This window comes from Temnothorax longispinosus, chromosome 6, assembly GCF_030848805.1.
Source record: "Temnothorax longispinosus isolate EJ_2023e chromosome 6, Tlon_JGU_v1, whole genome shotgun sequence".
NCBI lineage: Eukaryota > Metazoa > Arthropoda > Insecta > Hymenoptera > Formicidae > Temnothorax > Temnothorax longispinosus.
The window spans coordinates 10,185,448-10,206,350 of NC_092363.1; the positions used below are offsets into that span (position 1 = coordinate 10,185,448).

The following is a 20,903-nucleotide window of genomic DNA, read 5'->3' on the forward strand; positions in this document are numbered from 1 at the left end:
ACGTACATTGAAACCTTCTCAGAAAATTTTCCTATTCGAACTTCTACCTCAATTTTAAACTCCATAGGGACCCTCTCTCCCGTGGGATAACGAAGAGAACAATTCTCGACCCGAATTTCCCCTTTAATCTCTCCGAGAAACTTTCCTCTCAAAATGGAAACATCGGAACCCGTATCGATTTTAAAAGAACAATTCTTCCCATTTAATTTCCCCTTGTAACAAAAATTATCATAATCACACTTATTACTAATTGAACGAATTGTAACTTCCGGGGTTTTATCTGCGCGGGTCACTCTCCCTCCGCTGAGAGTAACTATTCCGCGTTTCCCTTTTCCATGTTCGCGGGACATTCGGCCCGAAAATGCCCAACCTTACCACAAAGCCAGCATTCGTTTGCGGAGACGCGGTTTCCGCGATAATTGCGCGAAAAATCTTTGCGGACGTTATTCTCTTTCTTTCCCTCGGACTTTTCGCCGCCTTTGTTTTGAGGCGAGGCTTTCTCTTTTCCCCTTTCTCCAAAGGTTTTCCAAAATTCTCCCTCCTTTTCCCGGATTCTCCGAAATTTTCCCCCTGTATGGCCTTAAAAGCCTTCGCCTTCTCTACCGCTAATTTCAATGAGATAACTCCTTCCAACTGGAGAGTCCTCTTCACAAAGCCGTCCGTTAAGGCAGATATAAATTGTGAGCACGCAATCTTATGCCGAACAGCGAAGGGCACTCGGGGTACGCCAACTGAGCAAAGTCTCTCCTACTCGGAGCCGAGAGACGCAAAATTCTCCCCAAATTTCTGTTTTCGATTCGTGAAAAGGGAGTAATAATTTTGGGAGAAGAGCCCCTCCCCGAAACGCAATTCAAGCTTCGATTTCAGCTCTGCGTATTCTAGGTTTTCAACGTCCTCGACCGAGTCCAGAATCAAGCGCGCTTTTCCCGTTAAACAAAAGGCCAATACGATGGTCCTTGACGCGTCGCTCCAATGATTTGCGCGAGCGATAATCTCCAATTAGGAGAAAAACTCCCGTAACGGGACCGATCCGTCATAAACGTCGGGCTTAAGTTTATATCCGAGCTCCGCGCGCACGTCCGCGAGCTCGTTTACGCCCGTAATCGCGCCCCGCGCCCTCGTACTTTCTCGCGCGTCGCTCACTCCTGAATTCGCGGCATAGGCCGTGGGGTCCGCGCGCACGTCACTCGCCCCCGGTAGCGCGAAACGCGTCCTTAAATCCCCGAACGCTCTATTTTATTGGAGGAACTTAGCTGTTGACGGAGGAGTAGTAGCTCTTCGTCCCGACGTTGTAGCTCCGCTGTAAAAACTGCCTCCCTCTGCGCCTGCTCCTCGCGCATCGCTCGCATCTCCTGAAAAACCACTTGGAGGGTCTCGGCTTGCGTCGTGGCCTGTGGTAGGGTCTCGTCCCGCGTTCTCTTTCTCGAGGGGGCCGCAGACGAAGCCATCTCGCTCGTCTCTCTGCTTGTCTCAATGAACGCTGGTCCAATCCCGGACGAGCCCCCAAAATGTTGCACTCCGGCGGCTTCCGCACACTCACTCCGCACTCCCGCACTCGCTCCGCGCGTTCACTCGCGACCCACGGAATAAGGGAACACAGGTTTAACAAAAAAAGGATGGTTTATTGCGTACGTTTACAATTGCAGAGCGCGAACCGAAACGTCCGCTCGAGTTTCAGTTAAGGTGGAAGCACGTAAAATTGCAGAAGCCATGAGCAGAATGTAGAAGCCATATGCGCATGCGCTATGGTATCTGAAGAGCTCTACAGATACCATAGTGCATGCGCATATGGCTTCTGCCTTCTGCTTATGGCTCCTGCAATTTTATGTGCTTCCACCTTTAGAAGGAAATCTGACAGCCGGGCTGTATCAACAACTCATAGCAACGACCGTTGCTAAGGACGCTCCGCGGCGGAAAATACCGGGCCAAGCTGACGAACTCAATGCGAATGCAACATTATTATAAATTCGTTTTTTTAATTATTTTATAATAATAAAAGTATAAAGTTAAAGTCATAGAAAAGTTATAGAATACTTCACGAGATATTTTATATTTTATATTTGTTTTGTCGTGGGGTGTCAGTTCCCCGGTGGAACAATGGTCGAAAGCTTTGATGACCGAAGGACCAGAGGGGCGGTAGATCCCCTCACGATTAATGTACGGCGAAGGCGCGCTGGGCGCATGCAACGCGTGCATGAGATTGAGCGAAAGCGTAAGCGAAATCGGGACTTCCGTTTCCGGCGCTTTCGTGAGTGACACGTGTGTGAGTGACTGGAAGAAAATCGGAGAAAGAGGAGTGTGAGAGGGTGTGTGAGAGGGCAGTGAGTGGGTGAGAGAGAGAAGCAGAGGAGTGAGAGAGAGTGTGGGAGTGGGCGCAGGTCAAAGGGAAAGGATAGGGTTAGATACGGGGAAGGAAAAGTGACGGTAGAACAACGGGCAGATAGGTAGGCATAGAATAAAACAGAGGAGAGGGGCAGAGCGTATAGACGGGGACGTCACGAAGTCGCGCTGTCGCGGCGACACGCGTGGGGGCATAGGCAGGTGCGAACATAGAAGGGAAACTCATAGAGAAATAGAAGAGCAGGGTAGATAGGTATAGCTGAAAGAAAATGGCTGAGGATGAAGAAAAAACGGCAAGATTGATAGAATTAATTGGGGAAGATCAGGAGAAGGGAAAAGGGGAGAGAAGAGGAAGTACAGGTAGTATAGAATCAAAGAGAAAGAGAGGGGAAACAGAAGGCGGGGAATCCGAAAAATGGGCCTTTAACAGGAGTAAGAAGGTGCAGAGATCACCGAAGAAAATAGATGATAAGGAAACTTCAGGGGATGAAAGAAGCTGGATAGAGGAGATAAAAAAGGAAGTAAAAACCGAGATGAGAGAAGGGATAAAAGAGATGCTGGAGATAATGAGGGAGCAAAAGAGAGAGATAAGACAAGAGATGGAAGATTTAAAAAGAACCATGGAAGAGAGAGAAGAAAAATGGATGAAAGAGAGAGAGAAGATGGAGAAGAGAATAATGGAAATGGAGAAGACGATAACGGAAATGAAAGAGAAGGGAATAGGGAAAGAAGAAGACGCAGGGGAGAAGGGATTAGAGAGAAAACTAAAAGAAATAGATAAGAAATTAGAGATGAGAGAGAAAGAAGAAAGAAGAAAAAACATAGTTATAAGAGGAACAAAAGGAAAGAGGAACGATATAGAAAGAGAGGTGAAAGAAATTTTAATGGGGATTGGAATAGAAACGGAAGTGAGTTGCAAAAAGGTCATAGAGGACAACAGAGAGGGAGGTATAAAGATGACAATAATAGGCCTGCAGGGACTGGAACAAAAAAGAAAGGTCATGATGGAGAGAAGAAGACTAAAAGAGAAAGGGATAGGAATAGATGATGACCTGACATGGAAGGAGAGAAAGATGAGATGGAATATAGAAGACATTGCAAGGCAGGAGAGAGGAAATGGTAAGAGAGTAAAGGTAGGATATGGAAAGATACAATTAGAAGGAAAATGATGGAAATGGGAAGAGGATGAAGAGATATTAAGAGATAACGAAGGAAATGTGTGGAAGGAAAAAGGGGAAAACTAAGAGAGGAAGAAGATGGAGGTAATATGGAAGAGGGAGATGAGAGGGACAAAGAGGGTGAAAAGGAGAATGAGGAAGAGAACTTAGGAGGAAGAGATGGAGAGGAGGATACCGAAAATGGAGAGAGAGAGAAAAGGAAAATCAGGAGGGAGGAGGAAATGTGGAAGGTGGCTTTCTGGAATGTGGCGGGCATAGCAAACAAGGATAAGGAATTCTGGGAAGCGATAAAAGAATGGGATGTAGTGATAATGATGGAGACATGGTTAGATGAGAGGGGGTGGGAAAAGATGAAAGAGAAGATCCCAAGAGAATACAAATGGAGAGTACAGATAGCGACCAGGAAGAACAAGAAAGGAAGAGCGAGTGGGGGTATGCTGTTAGGAATACGGAAGAGAATAGAAGAGATAAAGGAAGAAAGAAAGTTGGAGGAAGAGGAAGGTAAGATCGAATGTAAGATAAGGATAGGAGAGGAAATATGGAGAATAATAGGGCTTTATGTAAATAATGATATAGACAGGAAGCTAGAAGGCCTGAAGGATAAGACGGAGGAGGGAGAAAAGGGAGTAAGGACTATAATAGGTGGGGATTTCAATGCGAGAACGGGGGAGGAAGGAGGTTGGGAAGAGGAGGACGAGGAAATAGTGGAAGGTGGAGGGAGAAGATCAAAAGACAAGAAAATAAATGGGGACGGAAGAAAGCTATTGGAATTCATAGAGGAAAGAGGTTGGATGATACTAAATGGAGGCGTGAAAGGGGATGAGGAGGGTGAATTTACGTACACAGGAGGGAGAGGCGAGACAGTTATAGACTACGTGATAGGGGAGGAGGAGGTTAGAGAAAGGGTAGAAAGATTGGAGGTAGGAGAAAGAGTGGATTCAGATCACCACCCAGTAACAATATGGATGAGGGGTAAACTTGAGAAAGATCAGAGAAAAAGAGAAGGAGAAAGAGCAAGAAGAAGAGGAATATGGAGCGAAGGGGGAAGAACGCCATTTAAAGAGAGATTAGGAACGATAAAGGGAGGGAAAGGAGAAATACAAGAGGAGATAGAAGTAGGAAGCGCAAGGATAAGAAAAGTAATAGAGGAGAACGAAAATGAGGGAGGAAAAAGGGATAAGAATGGAAGAGGATGGTGGGACGAAGAATGTAAGGAGAAGAAAAGAGAGGTGAGGAAAGAGCTGAGAAAATGGAGGAAAGGAAGAGGAGAAGTGGAAAGGTACAGAGAGGAGAGAAAGGAGTACAGAGAAATGTGTAAAAGAAAGAAGAAAGAGGAGAAGGAAAGGATGATAAGAGAAATAGGGGAAGCGAAAACGGAAGGAAAGGTATGGGAGTTGATAGGCAGAGTAAGAAAAAGAAGGAAGAGGATAAATGAAGAGATAAAGATGGAAGAATGGAAAGAGTACTTCATGGAACTAATGGGTGGGATGGAAAATAGGGTAGTGAAAGGAGAAGGGGGAGGGAACAGACAAAAAGAAGAGGAGATAGAGTTGGAGGAGGTAAGAAATGTAATAAAGAAGTTAAAAACAGGAAAGGCAATAGGAAATGACGGGATACCGAACGAGGCGTGGAAATTTGGAGGAGAAGAAATGGAGAAATGGATATGGGAAATCTGTAAAAAAGTTTGGAGAGGGGAAGGCTGGCCGGAACAATGGAAGGAAGGAGAAATAGTCCCAATAATTAAAAAAGGAGAAGGACGAGGGGTGAAGGATTATAGAGGAATAACAATAATGTCATCAATGTACAAGATATACACAGCGATACTGGCAGAAAGGTTAAGGAAGGAGGTCGAGACAAAGAATTTGATTCCAGAGAACCAGGCAGGATTCAGAAAAGGGATGGGGACGATGGACCAGATATTCGCACTGAATTATCTGGTAAATAGACAATTGGGTAAGGAGAAAGGAAAGATGACAGTATTTTTCATAGATTTAAAGGCGGCCTTCGACTCAGTGGATAAGGAAGTACTAATTAGGGCGATGACAGAGAGGGGAGTGAGGCAGGGTTTAATAGACAGGGTTAAAGAGGTACTGAGAGAAACAAAGAGTAGGGTAAGAATAGGAAGAGAGTGTGGAAGTGCATTCTGGATGGCGAAGGGCGTGAGACAAGGGTGCCCATTGAGCCCGATACTCTTTAACATATTGATCGCGGACTTAGAAGATTACATGAAGAAAGGAGGATGGGGAGGTGTAAAGCTGAGAGGGAGAAAGATTTACACGTTAATGTATGCGGATGATATAGCACTGATGGCGGAAGAGGAACAGGACATGAGATCGATGATAAGCAGGCTAGAGGGATATCTGGACAAGAAGGGACTAATATTGAGCATAGAGTAATCAAAAATAATGAGATTCAGAAAGGGAGGAGGAAGGAAGAGGAAGTATGATTGGAGATGGAAAGGAAAGAAACTAGAAGAAGTTAAGGAATTTAAATATCTTGGATATACACTGAAGGAAAATGGGGGACAAGAGGCACATATCAGAGAGAGAAGAAGGAAGGCGGCGAGAGTAATGAGGGAAGTGTGGGGGATAGGGAAAAGAATGTGGAAAAAGGACTGGAGAAGAAGGATCTGGCTGTATGATACTCTGATATGGACAGTGATGGGATACGGGGCAGAAGTGTGGGGGTGGAAGGAAAGGGTGGAGGTAGAAAGTATACATGAAAGATATATCAGATGGATATTTGGGCTAAACTGGAGGACACCCGGATATATGGTGAGAGATGAAGTGGAGAGAGAGAAGATGAGAGGCAGGGCGAGCAAGAGAGCTCGGAAGTTTGAAAAGAAATTAGAGGAAGGTAACGGAGGGGGAATAGCGAGAAAATGCCTAGAGGAAATGAAAGAGAGATGGAAGAAGGGGAAGATAATAGGAAAGTGGGAACAAGAAAGAAAAAGTTATCTGGAAGAGCTGGGGGTGAGAGCTGAAGAGGAGGAAGAGTTAGAAGTGGAAAATCTGGAGAGCAGAGAGAAGACGAAGCAAAAACAAGAAAGGATGGAAAAGATCGTAGACTCGAAATACAACAGGTGGTATAAATTTATAAGGAAGGACGGGATTCCAGGATACTTAGAGAAAAACTGGGAGGAAGAAAGGTGGAGTAGGGTCGCGAGGTTCAGACTAGGTAATGAAATTAGGGAAGGACTGTATTGGGAAAAAGAGGAGAATAGAAGGTGCAGGATATGCGAGAGGGAGGAGGAAACATGGGAAAACATATGGGAGGAATGTTCGAGATGGGAGAGATGGGATGGAGAGGGGTGGCAGGATGTGGTGGAGAATTTACTAGGAGAGGGGGGAGAGGGAGAAAAATGGATGAAAGCGATAAAGAAAATGCGACAAGAGTGAGGGAGGGGAAGGGAAGTGATGGATGAGAGAGCAGTGTGATTGAGACGTATGAAAGAAAAATATGAAAGGAAGGAAGCAAAGGAAACGGAAGTCCAACTTTAGAAATACTATAAGTTAGAATTAAGTTAGATATAAGATAGAGCGATTAAGCGAGAAGCGATTGAGAGAGGCGCAGGAGAGCGAGCGAGAGAGCGGGAGAGCGAGAGAGAGAGGACAGGCAGGGATAGGAAGCGCAAAAATTGTAAAGGTTTGGGTACGTTCCTGAAAAACGCCAATGATTTGTGAGAAAAGGAAGAAGAATAGGAAGCTGTAAAGGTTTGGGTACGTTCCTCAAAAACGCCCTTTAAGGCCCCTTAGGGGCAAATAAAGTACTTTATACATACATACAAAGCGTAAGCGAAATCGTAAGCGACTCACCGTGGATGGCCGGCTCCGATTCCTCGCCGTTGTCCGTTGCGTTGTGCCCCGTCTCGGTGCAGGAGATCCTTGCAAAATCAATTGGGAACGGGCATGATGACGGGCATGATGACGTCAGCTAGCCAATATGGCGGCCATAGTACGGATCGTAAACACGCGAGACATATGTATACTCACGAAGTTTTGTTGATAAAATTGCAAAAATACGTAAAACGTGTATAAAAGTACAGTCACTATTCTCACGGAGTGTCTGAATGTATTAATGTAGACTGTAAAAAAATTGTTGGGACAAAATGAAAGTGATTTCTTCAAAAAGGAAAGTTTCTAACCACGAATACTGTTGTGTGTACGGCTGTAAATCTCTCGCTTCTGACAATCGGGAAATATCTTTCCACAAATTTCCAGAAGAAGGAAAATGTACAGTGGAAGTTACAAATAAGTTCGGCACAATAGAAAAAATTGATAAGCGTAAGGCTTGGATAATGGCTATACGCACTGGAAAAGCGGTGACAAGCAGAACGAAAATTTGCTCCTTACATTTTAGTGCTAGCGACTACGTCTTCTCAGGTACTTTTTGTTCAATTTTGTTTACGTTGTTTATATAAATATGTATATAAAAATGCAATTAAAGTTATACATTTTTATATTAATTTTTCTTAGAGCTAGAATATCAAAGGCCACGTCTAAAAAAATCTGCTGTTCCAACACTTCAACTTCCCATGCAAAAGATCGTTTCTCCTGCTTTAAAAGCCAGGGCTGAACGAGTTGCAAAACGAGAAGCGAAAAAAGCAAACAAAAAGGAGAAAGAAGAAACAGTGAAAGATACAGACGAGGCTGTTGCCATTGATATCAATGAAGTTGGAGTTGACAGCACGGGAAACAATGAGACGTTATTAATTGCAGATGAGGAGAAAACTAAAGTTAGGGACATCGATGTTCAAACGGATTTCTATTCTTCATATTATGATCAAATAAAAAGCGAGCGTGAACTAAGTACAGCTACAGGAATTTCTAATTTTGAAATATTTCATGTAATAGTGAGTAATGTAAAAAAACTGTACAACAATGCTAAGAGTAAGTTATCAGTAGAGGAAAAAGTGATGCTGACATTTATTAAATTAAAACAAAATATTTCATTTGCTTTTTTGAGCACTTTGTTCAATTGCTATTCTGTAAAAACGTGTCGAAGGATTTTTGTAAACATGATTAGAGTACTGCGTGCATGTTTCGACAGCTGCATACATTGGCCCTCAAAACAAGAGATCCGTAGAAATATTCCAAACTGTTTCCTTCCATTTCCTGATATTCGCATAATATTAGATTGTACGGAAATACTTTTGCAAAAACCTAAATCTGTATGCTGTCAAGCGATAACATACTCTAATTATAAATCAAACTATACTTTAAAGTTCATGACAGGTGTTACACCAGCTGGAACAATTTCATTCGTAAGTCGTTGCTATGGAGGTCGATTTTCGGACAAAGCAATTTTTTAACAAAGCAACTTGTTTAGTTTGCTAGAAAAACATGATAGAATAATGATTGATAGAGGATTTTTTATAGATGCACAATGCAAAGAACATGATATTTAAATCTTTAGGCCTCCATTCTTAAAAAATAAGAGTCAGTTATCAGCAGAAGAAGCACTTCTTAGCCAACAAATAGCAAAAGCGAGAGTTCATATTGAACGCAGTAATCAGAGGCTGAAAGTATTTAATATGTTGAAAGGTAGATTTCCCATTAGTTTGATACATCTTTGTGAAGATATTTTTATAATTATTTGTGGTCTTGTAAACGTTCACCTATTTTAAACGACGATAAGTTTCCTGTGTAAAAATAAATGTTTACATACTACAAATAAATTGATACAAATGTTTGAAACGAGAATCATTTATTATTTTTTTCGTACGTACATACAAAATGCAGCATTTGCTGGAAATAAACATGTTTTAAGGTATATACTAAATCAGTCACATATTCTTCGTCAACCGGAACAGGAATGACTAAATAAGTCTTGTCGAAGGATGCAAAAATCATGAAATCAGTAACTTGAACATTAATTATAGCCATGCATAATTGAACTTGCGCGTAGTACATGTGGCGTTTTTTTAAAGTACAATTTTCATCGAGATATTTTAACTTCGGAACCACATCGTCAATGTTATGATCTTTTCCATAAAAAGGTCATTTTATTTCAATTAATTTTAATACATTTCCATTTTCGTCCAAAATAACACCATCTGGTGAACATGCCAACCACGGATTATTATTAGAAACTACCAAGCCACATTGGTGCACTTTCAGTTGATAACTATTCTCATATACTTCGCGAGCAATTGGTTCGTTTTGTATTCCGTGTTGTACATATTTATTGGAGTGTTCTTTTGGATAAAAATAATTTAAACTTTTTCTTTCCCAGTTGGGTTTCTTATTATTCGCGTATGTGTACAACTCATAACACCGAGAACTTGTGATCCTAAATTTACGCTCTTCTTTCCATGTGGCAAATGATCTTACACTATCTATGCAAATCTGTCTGTAATCTCCACGTAGTCTATGTGTTGTGTTTTGACAGCACTCTTTAAGGGTCCCTACATCTAATTTTGATAAGTTTTTCATAAATTCTGAAGTATTTGTTCGGCTTATAATTGCGTCTATATTATTCGTGCAATCGTGGGAGACACTGTTATCATGCAGTTCTATTTCATCATGTCTTCCATACCTAATTAAACATAAAATAAATAAATAATAATAGCAATGTATAAAAAATAATAATAATTTATTCCTTCGTTATCTATAATCAAATGTATAAAAACAAATTGTAAAAAAAATTGTACAATCACTTTTTATTGAAATTCATTCACATATAGGTTATATACAGTAAATTCATTCGTATAATTAAATGTATAAAAATAAATTGATAAAAAAATTGTGTACAATGATAACAACTCTAGACCAACTTACAAATGTTTTTTCATAGCGCTTGATGAGACTGAAAGCCAATTTTGATTAATCTCCTCCCTTTTTTCTGCAGACACATTAACTACTTCGGTTTTTATTTTTTGCATGCAAGGATGATCCAGTAAAGGCATCGGTTCATACTGTTGCAATGCTTCTTTGGTTTTTTTTTCCAGGAGAACTCGACATCAGTGCATGACAGTTCGTCAAGCTTCGAAAGTTCGACTCTTAAAACATAAAAAGAAATGAAACATTAAAATAGAAAAAACTAAATTATGCATTAATTAATCATCTTAGAATAATTTCTTAAATTGCATGCGAATTGACAGTCATGTATGCGATAAACTGATTATATTTTAAAACTTTCTGTTCATTGAAGTTAGAAAAAATGTTAGTTGTTAAAATCATGAGTATATACTATAAATTTTACTTACACTACATGTATATCAAAAGCTTATTATTATAAAAAATTATAAGATTCAACTTACATAAAAAAAATTCATACTTTTGACAAAACATGAGTGCTGCAATAATATGTTTGCATCGTCCGCTGTTTCCTGCTTTGCAAGAGCAGCACATTTTACCGATTTCTCCACTAGTTGAGATACTTCCTTCAATTTTATGAGGAATTCCGCTTTTCAAGCTAGATGTTTGCAAACATCTAGCTATTAATTGTATTGATCCGTCTTTGATTTGCGGTAAACGACCACAAGATACGATGTGTCCAGCTTGTAGTAATTTTTCTCCTTCCACGATATTCCGAGACGACAGAGTCGAGTCTGCATATCTGCAGATTTCTAACAATGTTAGAAACATGATTCAGTTTTGCTGGGTTCACTTTACACTGATTTATGCTTTCTATATCGACAAAAATGCGTGAGCACACATGTGTCTCGCGTGCACTCGCGGGTTTACGATCCGTACTATGGCCGCCATATTGGCTAGCTGACGTCATCATGCCCGTTCCCAATAGCAAGCAAGCAAGCAATCAGGCAAGCAAGGCAGGCAATCAGGCAAGCAAGGCAGGCAAGCAAAACCGTGCGGCTCCACGTTATCGAGAGCGTGTCTCTTGAGACGACTTGGCGAATAACTGTGTGTGTGTGTGTCTGTAGCCGTAAGCGGCCGTCGACGAGGCAAGTGATCCGTGCCATGCGACGTCTGGACGACAATTGTCTTCCGGCTCGCGCTCCTGGAAGGTGTCGCAAGCGAGTAGTATGTCTGATTTGCATTGCGGTCGTCGGCGGATGGCGATGGCAGCACCGACTGGTGAGTCGCTTGTACTTGCCGATCGCGATCCACCGACGTCTCGCTAAAATAATGGGCCATGATACGGCCGAATACAGTAATGAGACGGTTCTATAATCCATTGATGAAAATTAAAGGAAAATCTAAGTAATGAGAACAACATAAGGTATCACGCGAATATTTACAACGATATGTACAAGGGGATAGGCGATGCGCCAAATACACCGCCCACCAAAATACGACGTATTTTCCCTACGCCTCGATGCATCCCTCCGGTGAATCGCCCAACGGGAAGGGGCACAGCTTCACCAGAGGGCGAGTGAGGACGCCGTCCGCCGTCTTCACCGTGGCGACCCGGGGAACCCCGTCACGGCCCGGGCACAACTCCACGATTCGTCCCCGCTTCCATTGCAATGGAGGGGTATTCTCGCTCTTCAAGAGGACCAACGTGTCTTTCGGTATCGCGGGTGCTGACTTTAGCCACCTCGATCGCTGCTGGAGGGTGTGCAAATACTCTTCATGCCACCGTCTCCAAAAATGTTGGTGCATATGTTGCACCAATTGCCATCGATCGAGCCTGCCCATCGGCACTGGCTCCAGGTCCGGACACGGAACCGCGACGAGCGGTTCCAGGGTGAGAAAGTGCCCTGGCGAGAGCACCTCGAGGTCGTTGGGATCGGAGCTCGTAGGACACAAGGGCCTGGAGTTTAGGATAGCCTCGATTTGCGCAATAAGGGTGCCGAATTCCTCCACGGTGAGGATCTGCGATCCTATTACGCGTTTGAGATGGGTCTTCATCGCCTTGACCCCCGCTTCCCAGAGACCCCCGAAGTGGGACGCGGAGGGAGGATTAAACGTCCACCGGATTTTCTTTCTCTCCGAGGCGGCCTGCATGCAGTTGGCGAGCTCTCGTTGAGCCCCAACAAAGTTGGTCCCGCAGTCGCTATAGAGTTGCGAGCAGCGGCCGCGCCTAGCCATGAAACGCCTCAGAGCCGACAGAAACGATTCGGTGGTCAACGAGAAGGCAAGCTCCAGGTGGACTGCCTTCGTGGTGAAACAAACAAACAGGCACACGTAGGCCTTGAAGGGGGTCGCCCCGCGCGAACGACGATTGTAGACCGAGAACGGCCCGGCGTAGTCAACTCCGGTGATCGAGAACGGTTTTGCCTGACGCACTCGGTCCGCTGGCAGATCCGCCATGTACGGCTGTGCGGTGCGTGGATTCGCTCTGAAACACCGGTAGCAGCGCGAGAGACAGCGTCTGATGGCCTGATGGGCTCTCAGAATCCAGAATTCCTGCGACAAGAGGTAGTGTAGCGCTTGGCGACCCGGATGTAAGTGCAAACGGTGGGTGCGCTCTATCACGAGCTCGGTGAGCCGATGTTTTCCGGGCAGCAACGCCGGGTGCTTGACCCCATAAGATACTGCGGAGTGTGTTAGCCGACCGCCCACCCTGAGGAGTCCGCGTTCATCCAGAAAGAGGGCGAGTTGACGGATAGGCTTAGAGCAAAACTGGTGGCATCTTAAGCGAGCGATGTCCTCCGCGAAACACTGCGATTGAACGAGCCTGACCAGATGCAGCAAGGTCGAATGGAATTCGACTTGATCCACGAGGGGCGTCTTATTAAGCGAGTTTGATCTGGGTTTGCCAAACCGGAGGCAATAGGCAAGTATCCTTACGATCGTATTCAATGAAGAGAAGCGATCGAGGAGCGAGTCAACGACTGTCGGGGTGTCCGCGACGTCAGCGTTTACGGAGACAAAGGCGCGAGATTTTTCTTCCTCTTCCGGGAGGTCATCGACCTCCGGAATCGTTTCCGGAGTAGGCTCAAAGTCGACGAGCCACGCGGGACCCGTCCACCAAATTGGGTGGTCGACTAGCTCGCGAGGAAACAACCCCCTTGAACAGCAGTCAGCCGGGTTGCATTTCGTATCTACCTTCCCCCAACGCGTTATGTCCTTGTTGGACTGTATACGGGCGACGCGATTACGCACGAACGTCTTCCACCGATGGGGGGCCGAACGTATCCACGCGAGGGCGACTTCGGAGTCCGACCACGCGTACGTGTCGTCGATGACAACCTTAGCTCGGAGTATGCTCCCGACGTACTCCAACAGATCCGAAACCGAAACCGCTGCGCAAAGTTCAAGTCGCGGCAATGTAATGGCCTTGAGTGGGGCCACCCTTGATTTTGCGCTGAGCATGCGGGTCCCCACGCCACTCGCGGTAACTGTTCTGATATAGATCACGGCTCCGTAGCCCTGCTCGCTCGCGTCGCAAAACCCATGGAGCTCTCGTCTGATTACGGTGTCTGTTGCGATGGTACGGGGTATGCGAATGGAAGCCAGCGCGGGGAGCTCCGATTTGTACCTTTCCCACTTAGCACATATCTCAGGGGGAGGCCTATCGTCCCACTCCAGCTTGAGCATCCAGAGTCGCTGGATCAATCGCTTGGCCGCGAAAGTGAGCGGCGTCAGGAAGCCTAATGGGTCGAAAATGCGAGCGAGCTCAGAAAGAATGGTGCGCTTAGTGCAGTCCCGGTCCAAGGGATTGACCTGAAAGCCAAAGTCGTCCGTTTGTGGATACCAACGAAGGCCGAGAACCTTGAGGAATTGCTCCTCAGGAGATTCAAATGACAGTAGCGATTGACTACAATGTTCTGGGCTGAGATTGGCTAAGATTGATAGGTGGCTACTAGCCCACTTGCGGAGTTCGAAGCCGGCAGCCCCAAGCAAGGCTTGCAGTTGCCGCTGGAGCTCACGGGCCTCCTCCTCCGAGTCAACGCTCGCCACCACATCGTCGACGTAAACGCTCTCCTCCAAGATGGCTGCGGCTAACGGGTAGCTTACCTTGCCTTCAGCCGCCAGCTTCAGCAGGCAAGCGATCGCCAGGAACGGAGAGCATGTCAACCCGAAGACGACAGTCAACATGAGGTAGTCTAAGGTCGGTTCGTCCTCGGAGAAGCGCCACACTATTCGCTGGTAATTACAATGACCGGGCTCGACCAGGATTCAGAGGAACATCTGTTTAACGTCCGCGGTAAGCGCCACGCGGCCGATTCGGAACCTCAACAATATTACAAATATATCCGCTTGTAGTTTTGGACCGGATTGCAATACCTGGTTCAGCGAGACACCGTTCAGGTCCCTGGACGATGCGTCAAATACGACGCGTAATTTCGTGGTCGTGCTATCGGCCTTGAATACCCCATGATGGGGTAGATTGAAGACGCGTCCGTCCGCTGGGAACGGCTGCCCGATCGGTTTCATGTAACCGTTATCTAAATAGTCCTGCATGAACTTAGCGTAATTTGTTTTGAAGTCTGGGTCTAATTTGAAACGGCGCTCGAGCGCGCGAAATCTCTTTAGTGCTAATTCCCTCGTACCGACGAAGCAAGGGTTATCCTTTGTGAAGGGATATGATACCACGAACCGGCCAGATGCAGGGTCCCGACGCGTGGTCCGCGCGAACAGTTCTTCGCAACGTCTGTCTTCCTGCGAGTACGGCGGAGCCGTGGGGATCTCGTCCAACTGCCAGAAACGGCTAAGCGATGCGTCCAAGGACTCGAGTGTAACAAATGAGTGCGAGTGGGTAGACTGAGGTGCCTGTGCCGACACGGCGCCGACCAGGACCCAGCCGAAGACCGTATTAAACGCGTCCGGTTCACCCTTCCTTCCCATCCGACGACCGTCCCGAAGTAGCGACGCGAAGCTCTCCGCCCCAAGCAGTATATCGACGGGACCGGGTTGATGGTACAGCGGATCGGCAAGCCTTAATCCCTCAAAATGTTCCCATGCTCCTCGTTCTACCTGACTGTTAGGCAGTTGGCCGGCGATACGCGGAAGAATCGTAGCCTCTATCGGGAGGCGGATGTCGTCCCGGCCTCGCGCCCGGATTACAAACAAGGTGTTGCCTCGAGTGGCTGCCGCTTTTGTATTATTGACCGCCAACACCACGGTACGGTGCTTTGTCCGACTAAAACCGCCTCTTTGCATACAGCTTTCGGAAGCAAAATTCAGCTGGCTGGCGCTATCGAGGAGGACGCGAACCGGAAAGGGGTTTCCATGGATGTCGATGGCCTCGGCTTGTACGGTCGACAACAATACGACCGATTTGACCTTACCGTGCTCGTCATGGTGACGAGGGGCTCGCTCTTTGGCGACGGCGAAGTTTGCTCGTTCGCGGATTCGTCGTTCGCGGGGGTGCTCGCTGAGTTCGCACTCCGCTCAAAATGTAGCAGCGCCAGCGTGTGGTGCTTATTCCGGCACGACCGGCACGTCCCTGTCGATGAGCAGTTATCGGTGCCATGACCTGCGCGGAGGCAATTAATGCACAGGTTCGCGGTCTTCGCCGTTGAGTGTCTTTCCCTAGGGGACAGTTTCAGAAACTGCGGGCACTTGTAAACAATATGTTGCCCCTTGCACACCGGGCAGTCTTTTGTGTTCGTCACAAACGCCGAGGCTGATGCGGAACCCTTCAGCGCAGACGACGGCGATTGCGCGAAGCTCGATATGCCCGACGCGGACGCGAGAACTCGGCAATGCTCGGTGAGAAATTTTATGAGCTGTGTATATTTGGGCATCTCTTCGGCCCGATGCTCGGACTCGAATTTTTCTCGCAGCGAACGAGGGAGTTTTCCTAGCAAGAACTTGAGAAGGAGGTAGTCCCAGGCGTCCGTAGGAAACCCTAATAAGCTTATAAGCTTAACGCCCGCGTGTTCTCGACGAACGTATCTAATAGCGTGCGCAGGGGGGCGGCCGATTCCGATTTCAACGGCTTGGCGTTCAACATCGAGTCCACGTGGTAATCCGTCAAGTCGCGTTTGTTCTGGTATCGCGAAACCAGAGCGTCGTAAGCGATCGCGTAATTGTCGGCGAAGAGGGGGAGGTTTTTTACGACATTGAGCGCCTCCCCTTTCAACGACGCCACCAAGTACTGATACTTCTCCATAGGGGAGAGGTCTCGGCTTTCGTGGATCGAGGCGTTGAACAACGCGATAAACGAGGGCCAAAGCGCGAGGTCTCCCGCGAACTGCAGGAGCGGGATCTTGGGTAGTTTGATCGACGACGTCCGAGCCGGCGCCTGAGGGTTCGAGGTGGACGCGTGATCCGCGCCCACGAACTTCTCATACCGACCGATCACCCCGAAACGCATCGTGTCGAACTCCCTCCGAATCATATCTTCCGCGGCGAACTCCTCGTCCGAGGCGTTTTGAATAATCTTAAGATGGGCCGCTTCAAAGTCTCCAACCAATCTAGCCACGGTAGGGTAACGGACTAAAAAACCCGGTCGCTGGGCGACGTTCTCCGCGGCGAGCATTGACAGCTCGTGGATCTTCCTCATGCGCTGGACGCAGAGCTCGCGCCTAACAACCTGGGCCCGGCTCATGATGATCGCGTGTCAAGATTCGAGTTAGGGTACAACCACAGACACCGACGAAGAGAACGACAGCCTCCGAGCTTGGAAGGCCTGAAAAACAAGACAGCGGTCCCGCCCGCCAAGGTGACGGGTAACGGTCTCGTCCGAATTTCCACCTGAGCGCGCGGCAGAGCGTTCGCGAAATCGGCGATTTATGCAAAAATATGCGAAGGTTTGCAAGAGGCGAGGTCAGGCACGGGATTGATAGCGATGGAGGTGTTGCAAGGAATGCACAACTTTAAAGGCGTTAACAATAATAAATCAAGTATCAGATATATCATCAATCAAATATATTATTCGGCTGGCACAAGTAATCGGCTGCAGCGAAATATGCACTCCGGTATCTATATGTTGCGGCCAGACCAAAATTGCGACGGTGTGATATGTGGCGCGCGGTATTACGGCACCAGCAGTACGTACGACAGTAGCAATACGCGACGCGAGCAACAATCCACGACACCAGCAATAATTACTACAACTTCTTTCAATTAGACTGCGATGTCTAATGATCGCCGCGAGCTTTATCAGAGAGCTGAGTATTTTGTACCGAGAGCCAGTGTCAACAACAGTGTTCTCGATCGATGGCAATATTCGTAATTCTACGGTCGGAATAATATTTTCGAGTCGCACCGAAATCGACCCAGCAACAGCGAGAAGGCAGGATCACGCTTGTTATTGCGCGCGGGTCTATGCCGAAAAACTTGTTTACACGCGCCCGGCCCGTGACCGCGCTCCGGGGCCGCTGATGGCGAGGCGAAACGTGTGATTTGGCCGAGAATGTTCTCGATCCGAATATTCCGGCCACTAATTGAATCTCGATTAATTCGCGTCAAATGCGAGGTTCGCAATTAATCGCAGATAACGGCTTAGCACGTGTTATGCGAACGCGAGCTCCGCGCGAGTAAGGGCTCAGTCACAATGAGAGGAATAAGGAATAAGATAAAGGAATAAGGAATAAGGGAATGTCGCATCTCACTTCAGTACACGTACATTAAAGTGAGATGCAACATGCCTTATTCCTAATTCCTTTATCTTATTCCTTATTTCTCTCATTGTGACTGAGCCTTAAGTATCGCGCGAATTGCGTCTTGTAACGCGCCACGCGCTATTGCAATTCGCGATTTAATGCAGATAACGACGAGCGAGGATTCACGCGGTATTCTCGCCGTGAGCTTCGAACGGGAGATATCACGCAAAATATTAACACGCCGCGTGTTATTGCTCCTCGCTTATAAACGCGAAGTTAATGAGCGAACGAGCGAGGCGAGCGATGTAACGAGAGGTCGGTGGTATTTTCTACACGCGAAAATCCGGCTCGAAGGACCAATGTTTTGTCGTGGGGTGTCAATTCCCCGGTGGAACAATGGTCGAAAGCTTTGATGACCGAAGGATCAGAAGGGCGGTAGATCCCCTCACGATTAATGTACGGCGAAGGCGCGCTGGGCGCATGCAACGCGTGCATGAGATTGAGCGAAAGCGTAAGCGAAATCGTAAGCGACTCACCGTGGATGGCCGGCTCCGGTTCCTCGCCGTTGTCCGTTGCGTTGTGCCCCGTCTCGGTGCAGGAGATCCTTGCAAAGGCAATAGCAAGCAAGCAGGCAATCAGGCAAGCAAGGCAGGCAATAAGGCAAGCAAGGCAGGCAAGCAAAACCGTGCGGCTCCACGTTATCGAGAGCGTGTCTCTTGAGACGACTTGGCGAATAACTGTGTGTGTGTGTGTGTGTGTGTGTAGCTGTAAGCGGCCGTCGACGAGCCAAGTGATCCGTGCCATGCGACGTCTGGACGACAATTGTCTTCCGGCTCGCGCTCCTGGAAGGTGTCGCGAGCGAGTAGTATGTCTGATTTGCATTGCGGTCGTCGGCGGATGGCGATGGCAGCACCGACTGGTGAGTCGCTTGTACTTGCCGATCGCGATCCACCGACGTCTCGCTAAAATAATGGGCCATGATACGGCCGAATACAGTAATGAGACGGTTCTATAATCCATTGATGAAAATTAAAGGAAAATCTAAGTAATGAGAACAACATAAGGTATCACGCGAATATTTACAACGATATGTACAAGGGGATAGGCGATGCGCCAAACAATATTAAAAATATTATAACAAAATTTTAAATATCTCAGAAAATTTTTAACAAAAGAGGGCTTTATTATAGTGTTTTGAAAACGTCTCGACAAGATCTACAACTTTTATTTCAAGGAAAAAGTCAAGTTTTATTTAAGAAATTAGTCGCCTTTAAAATTTCTTGAAAATAACGATATCTATGACATGACTCTTATCGAAATCATGTGTCCCCCTTTAAACCATACAACTTTTATCTGAAACATTTTTCCGTATCTTTCATATTTTTCGAGATATTTGTCTGCGTCGATTAAAATGACTCACCCTATAAAAATTCAATTTGACTCAGAGCCACCGCACAAGACTCTCGTATGGTCACGTAGCGTAACATAACGTGAGTCAACGCACAAGAAACGTATTGGTTACGGCCGTTACGACGTTATACGTTTCTTGTGCGTTGATCTACGTTACGTTACCATGCGAGAGCTTGTGCGGAGGCTCTAACCAATACGTTTCTTGTGCGTTGACTCACGTTACGTTACGCTACGTGACCATACGAGAGTTTTGTGCGGTGGCTCTTAATCTACCATCACGCTAGTAACACGCGCTGCCGCCACGCGGCGTACTTTCTCGTAATTAAAAATCGTCACGCGTTCAATATAAGAGACGAGCCTGCAAGATGCTGCAAAATGCTTAAACCTTGATATTGTTTGCTGCGGATCAGTTTAAGTCGCCTTAAGTAATCCTTATATCTCACGTAGCACAGTGCAGGAAGCAAAAAACATTTTATTAATTTAATTTAACATAATAAGTACATATACCGTGCACATTCTATCCTTAGTTCTATATTGGTACTTGTGATGTTCTTGGTATTTACCGCGAAATATTCTCAGTATATACTACGAACTAGAAAAAGGCGGACATAGAAATATTCTCAGTATGTCCGCAGTAAATCGTAGTACGTATCTCGAATGTTTTGAGAACATACGCAATATATACGAGAATATACTGCTGCGATATCCTTCGAACGTTCTCAGTATAATCTACATGTGCTGTATGGGGTGTAGAACGACTACACGTGTCGTGTACCCGTGTATTTTAAAACACGTTTCTGACCGGAAGCTCTAATAGAAACAATAAAAACTGGCACGTATGTACGCGAAAATTACATTTTGTCGGTAAAAAGATGACTTTAGCATCGCCTCTTTCAATTGTTTCTTTTAATTTATAACTAATAAAACAATCGAGCGCGCTCTTCTCTACGTGTTTATAAATTCCTCTTCGAATTTTTTCCTTAGTTTTACCGATATACGAAAGAAAATTCTCGCAGACAGAGAGACGTGCGATTGTATATCGCTGCTGATCGCATATCGTTTGCTTGCGTCACCTATCGCTTGACGGGCAAGTTTATTTTTCAGCAACAACGGTGACAGCGCGTCGCCGCCGCCACCGCTGAAGCTAGAACGACCACGTTCCTTGAGCCTCTACTCCGAGGAGGAGCAGAAGCAGCGTAGCCTCGAGATGACCACCGTCCCGACGCCTGTCGTGCCAGACAATCAAACCATGCCCTTCGTCCCTGTCCTGCTGGAGGCCGAGAAAATAGAGAAGAACGTGAAACCGTCGCCATCGTGCGGCCAGGAAGTGGCCACCGGCACCAATCAACACGGCCATCTGGATCTCAAGTTCTATCATTCACCTTTGTGGTGAAACGACTCTGACACTTAAGCTGACACGTAGTTATCTTCTTCATCATTATTATTATTATTATTATGTTTTCTTGGAGGAGCTTAGAACCCCTTATAAAAATTTTTCACCGTTTTTGGACCGCGAGAACGGTCAGTTTGAGTAGTAAAAACGTGCATTTGGTTCAATGAGTACTGACCCG

General features: G+C 46.2%; 3 protein-coding genes across 3 annotated transcripts in view; 2 read left to right on the plus strand and 1 right to left on the minus strand.

The window, feature by feature from the left end:
• LOC139815150 (alpha-tubulin N-acetyltransferase) overlaps positions 1 to 20,903 on the plus strand; it is a 136,659-nt gene that overhangs the window by 90,856 nt on the left and 24,900 nt on the right. The window contains exon 8 of the mRNA XM_071781821.1: positions 20,437 to 20,751. Coding sequence (XP_071637922.1) covers positions 20,437 to 20,725 — 289 coding nt within the window. The 3' untranslated portion in view covers positions 20,726 to 20,751. The remainder of the gene's footprint in view (positions 1 to 20,436; positions 20,752 to 20,903) is intronic.
• On the plus strand, positions 7,451 to 9,173 carry LOC139815149 (uncharacterized). The gene is made up of 2 exons (XM_071781820.1): positions 7,451 to 7,900; positions 7,994 to 9,173. The coding sequence occupies exons 1-2, from the start codon at positions 7,627 to 7,629 to the stop codon at positions 8,827 to 8,829; spliced, it is 1,110 nt and encodes a 369-aa protein (XP_071637921.1). The 5' UTR covers positions 7,451 to 7,626; the 3' UTR covers positions 8,830 to 9,173.
• LOC139814809 (uncharacterized) lies at positions 9,627 to 14,467 on the minus strand. Its single transcript, XM_071781311.1, has 2 exons — positions 10,797 to 14,467; positions 9,627 to 10,518 (listed from the first exon to the last, which is right to left on the minus strand). The coding sequence occupies exon 1, from the start codon at positions 14,465 to 14,467 to the stop codon at positions 11,789 to 11,791; it is 2,679 nt and encodes an 892-aa protein (XP_071637412.1). The 3' UTR covers positions 9,627 to 10,518; positions 10,797 to 11,788.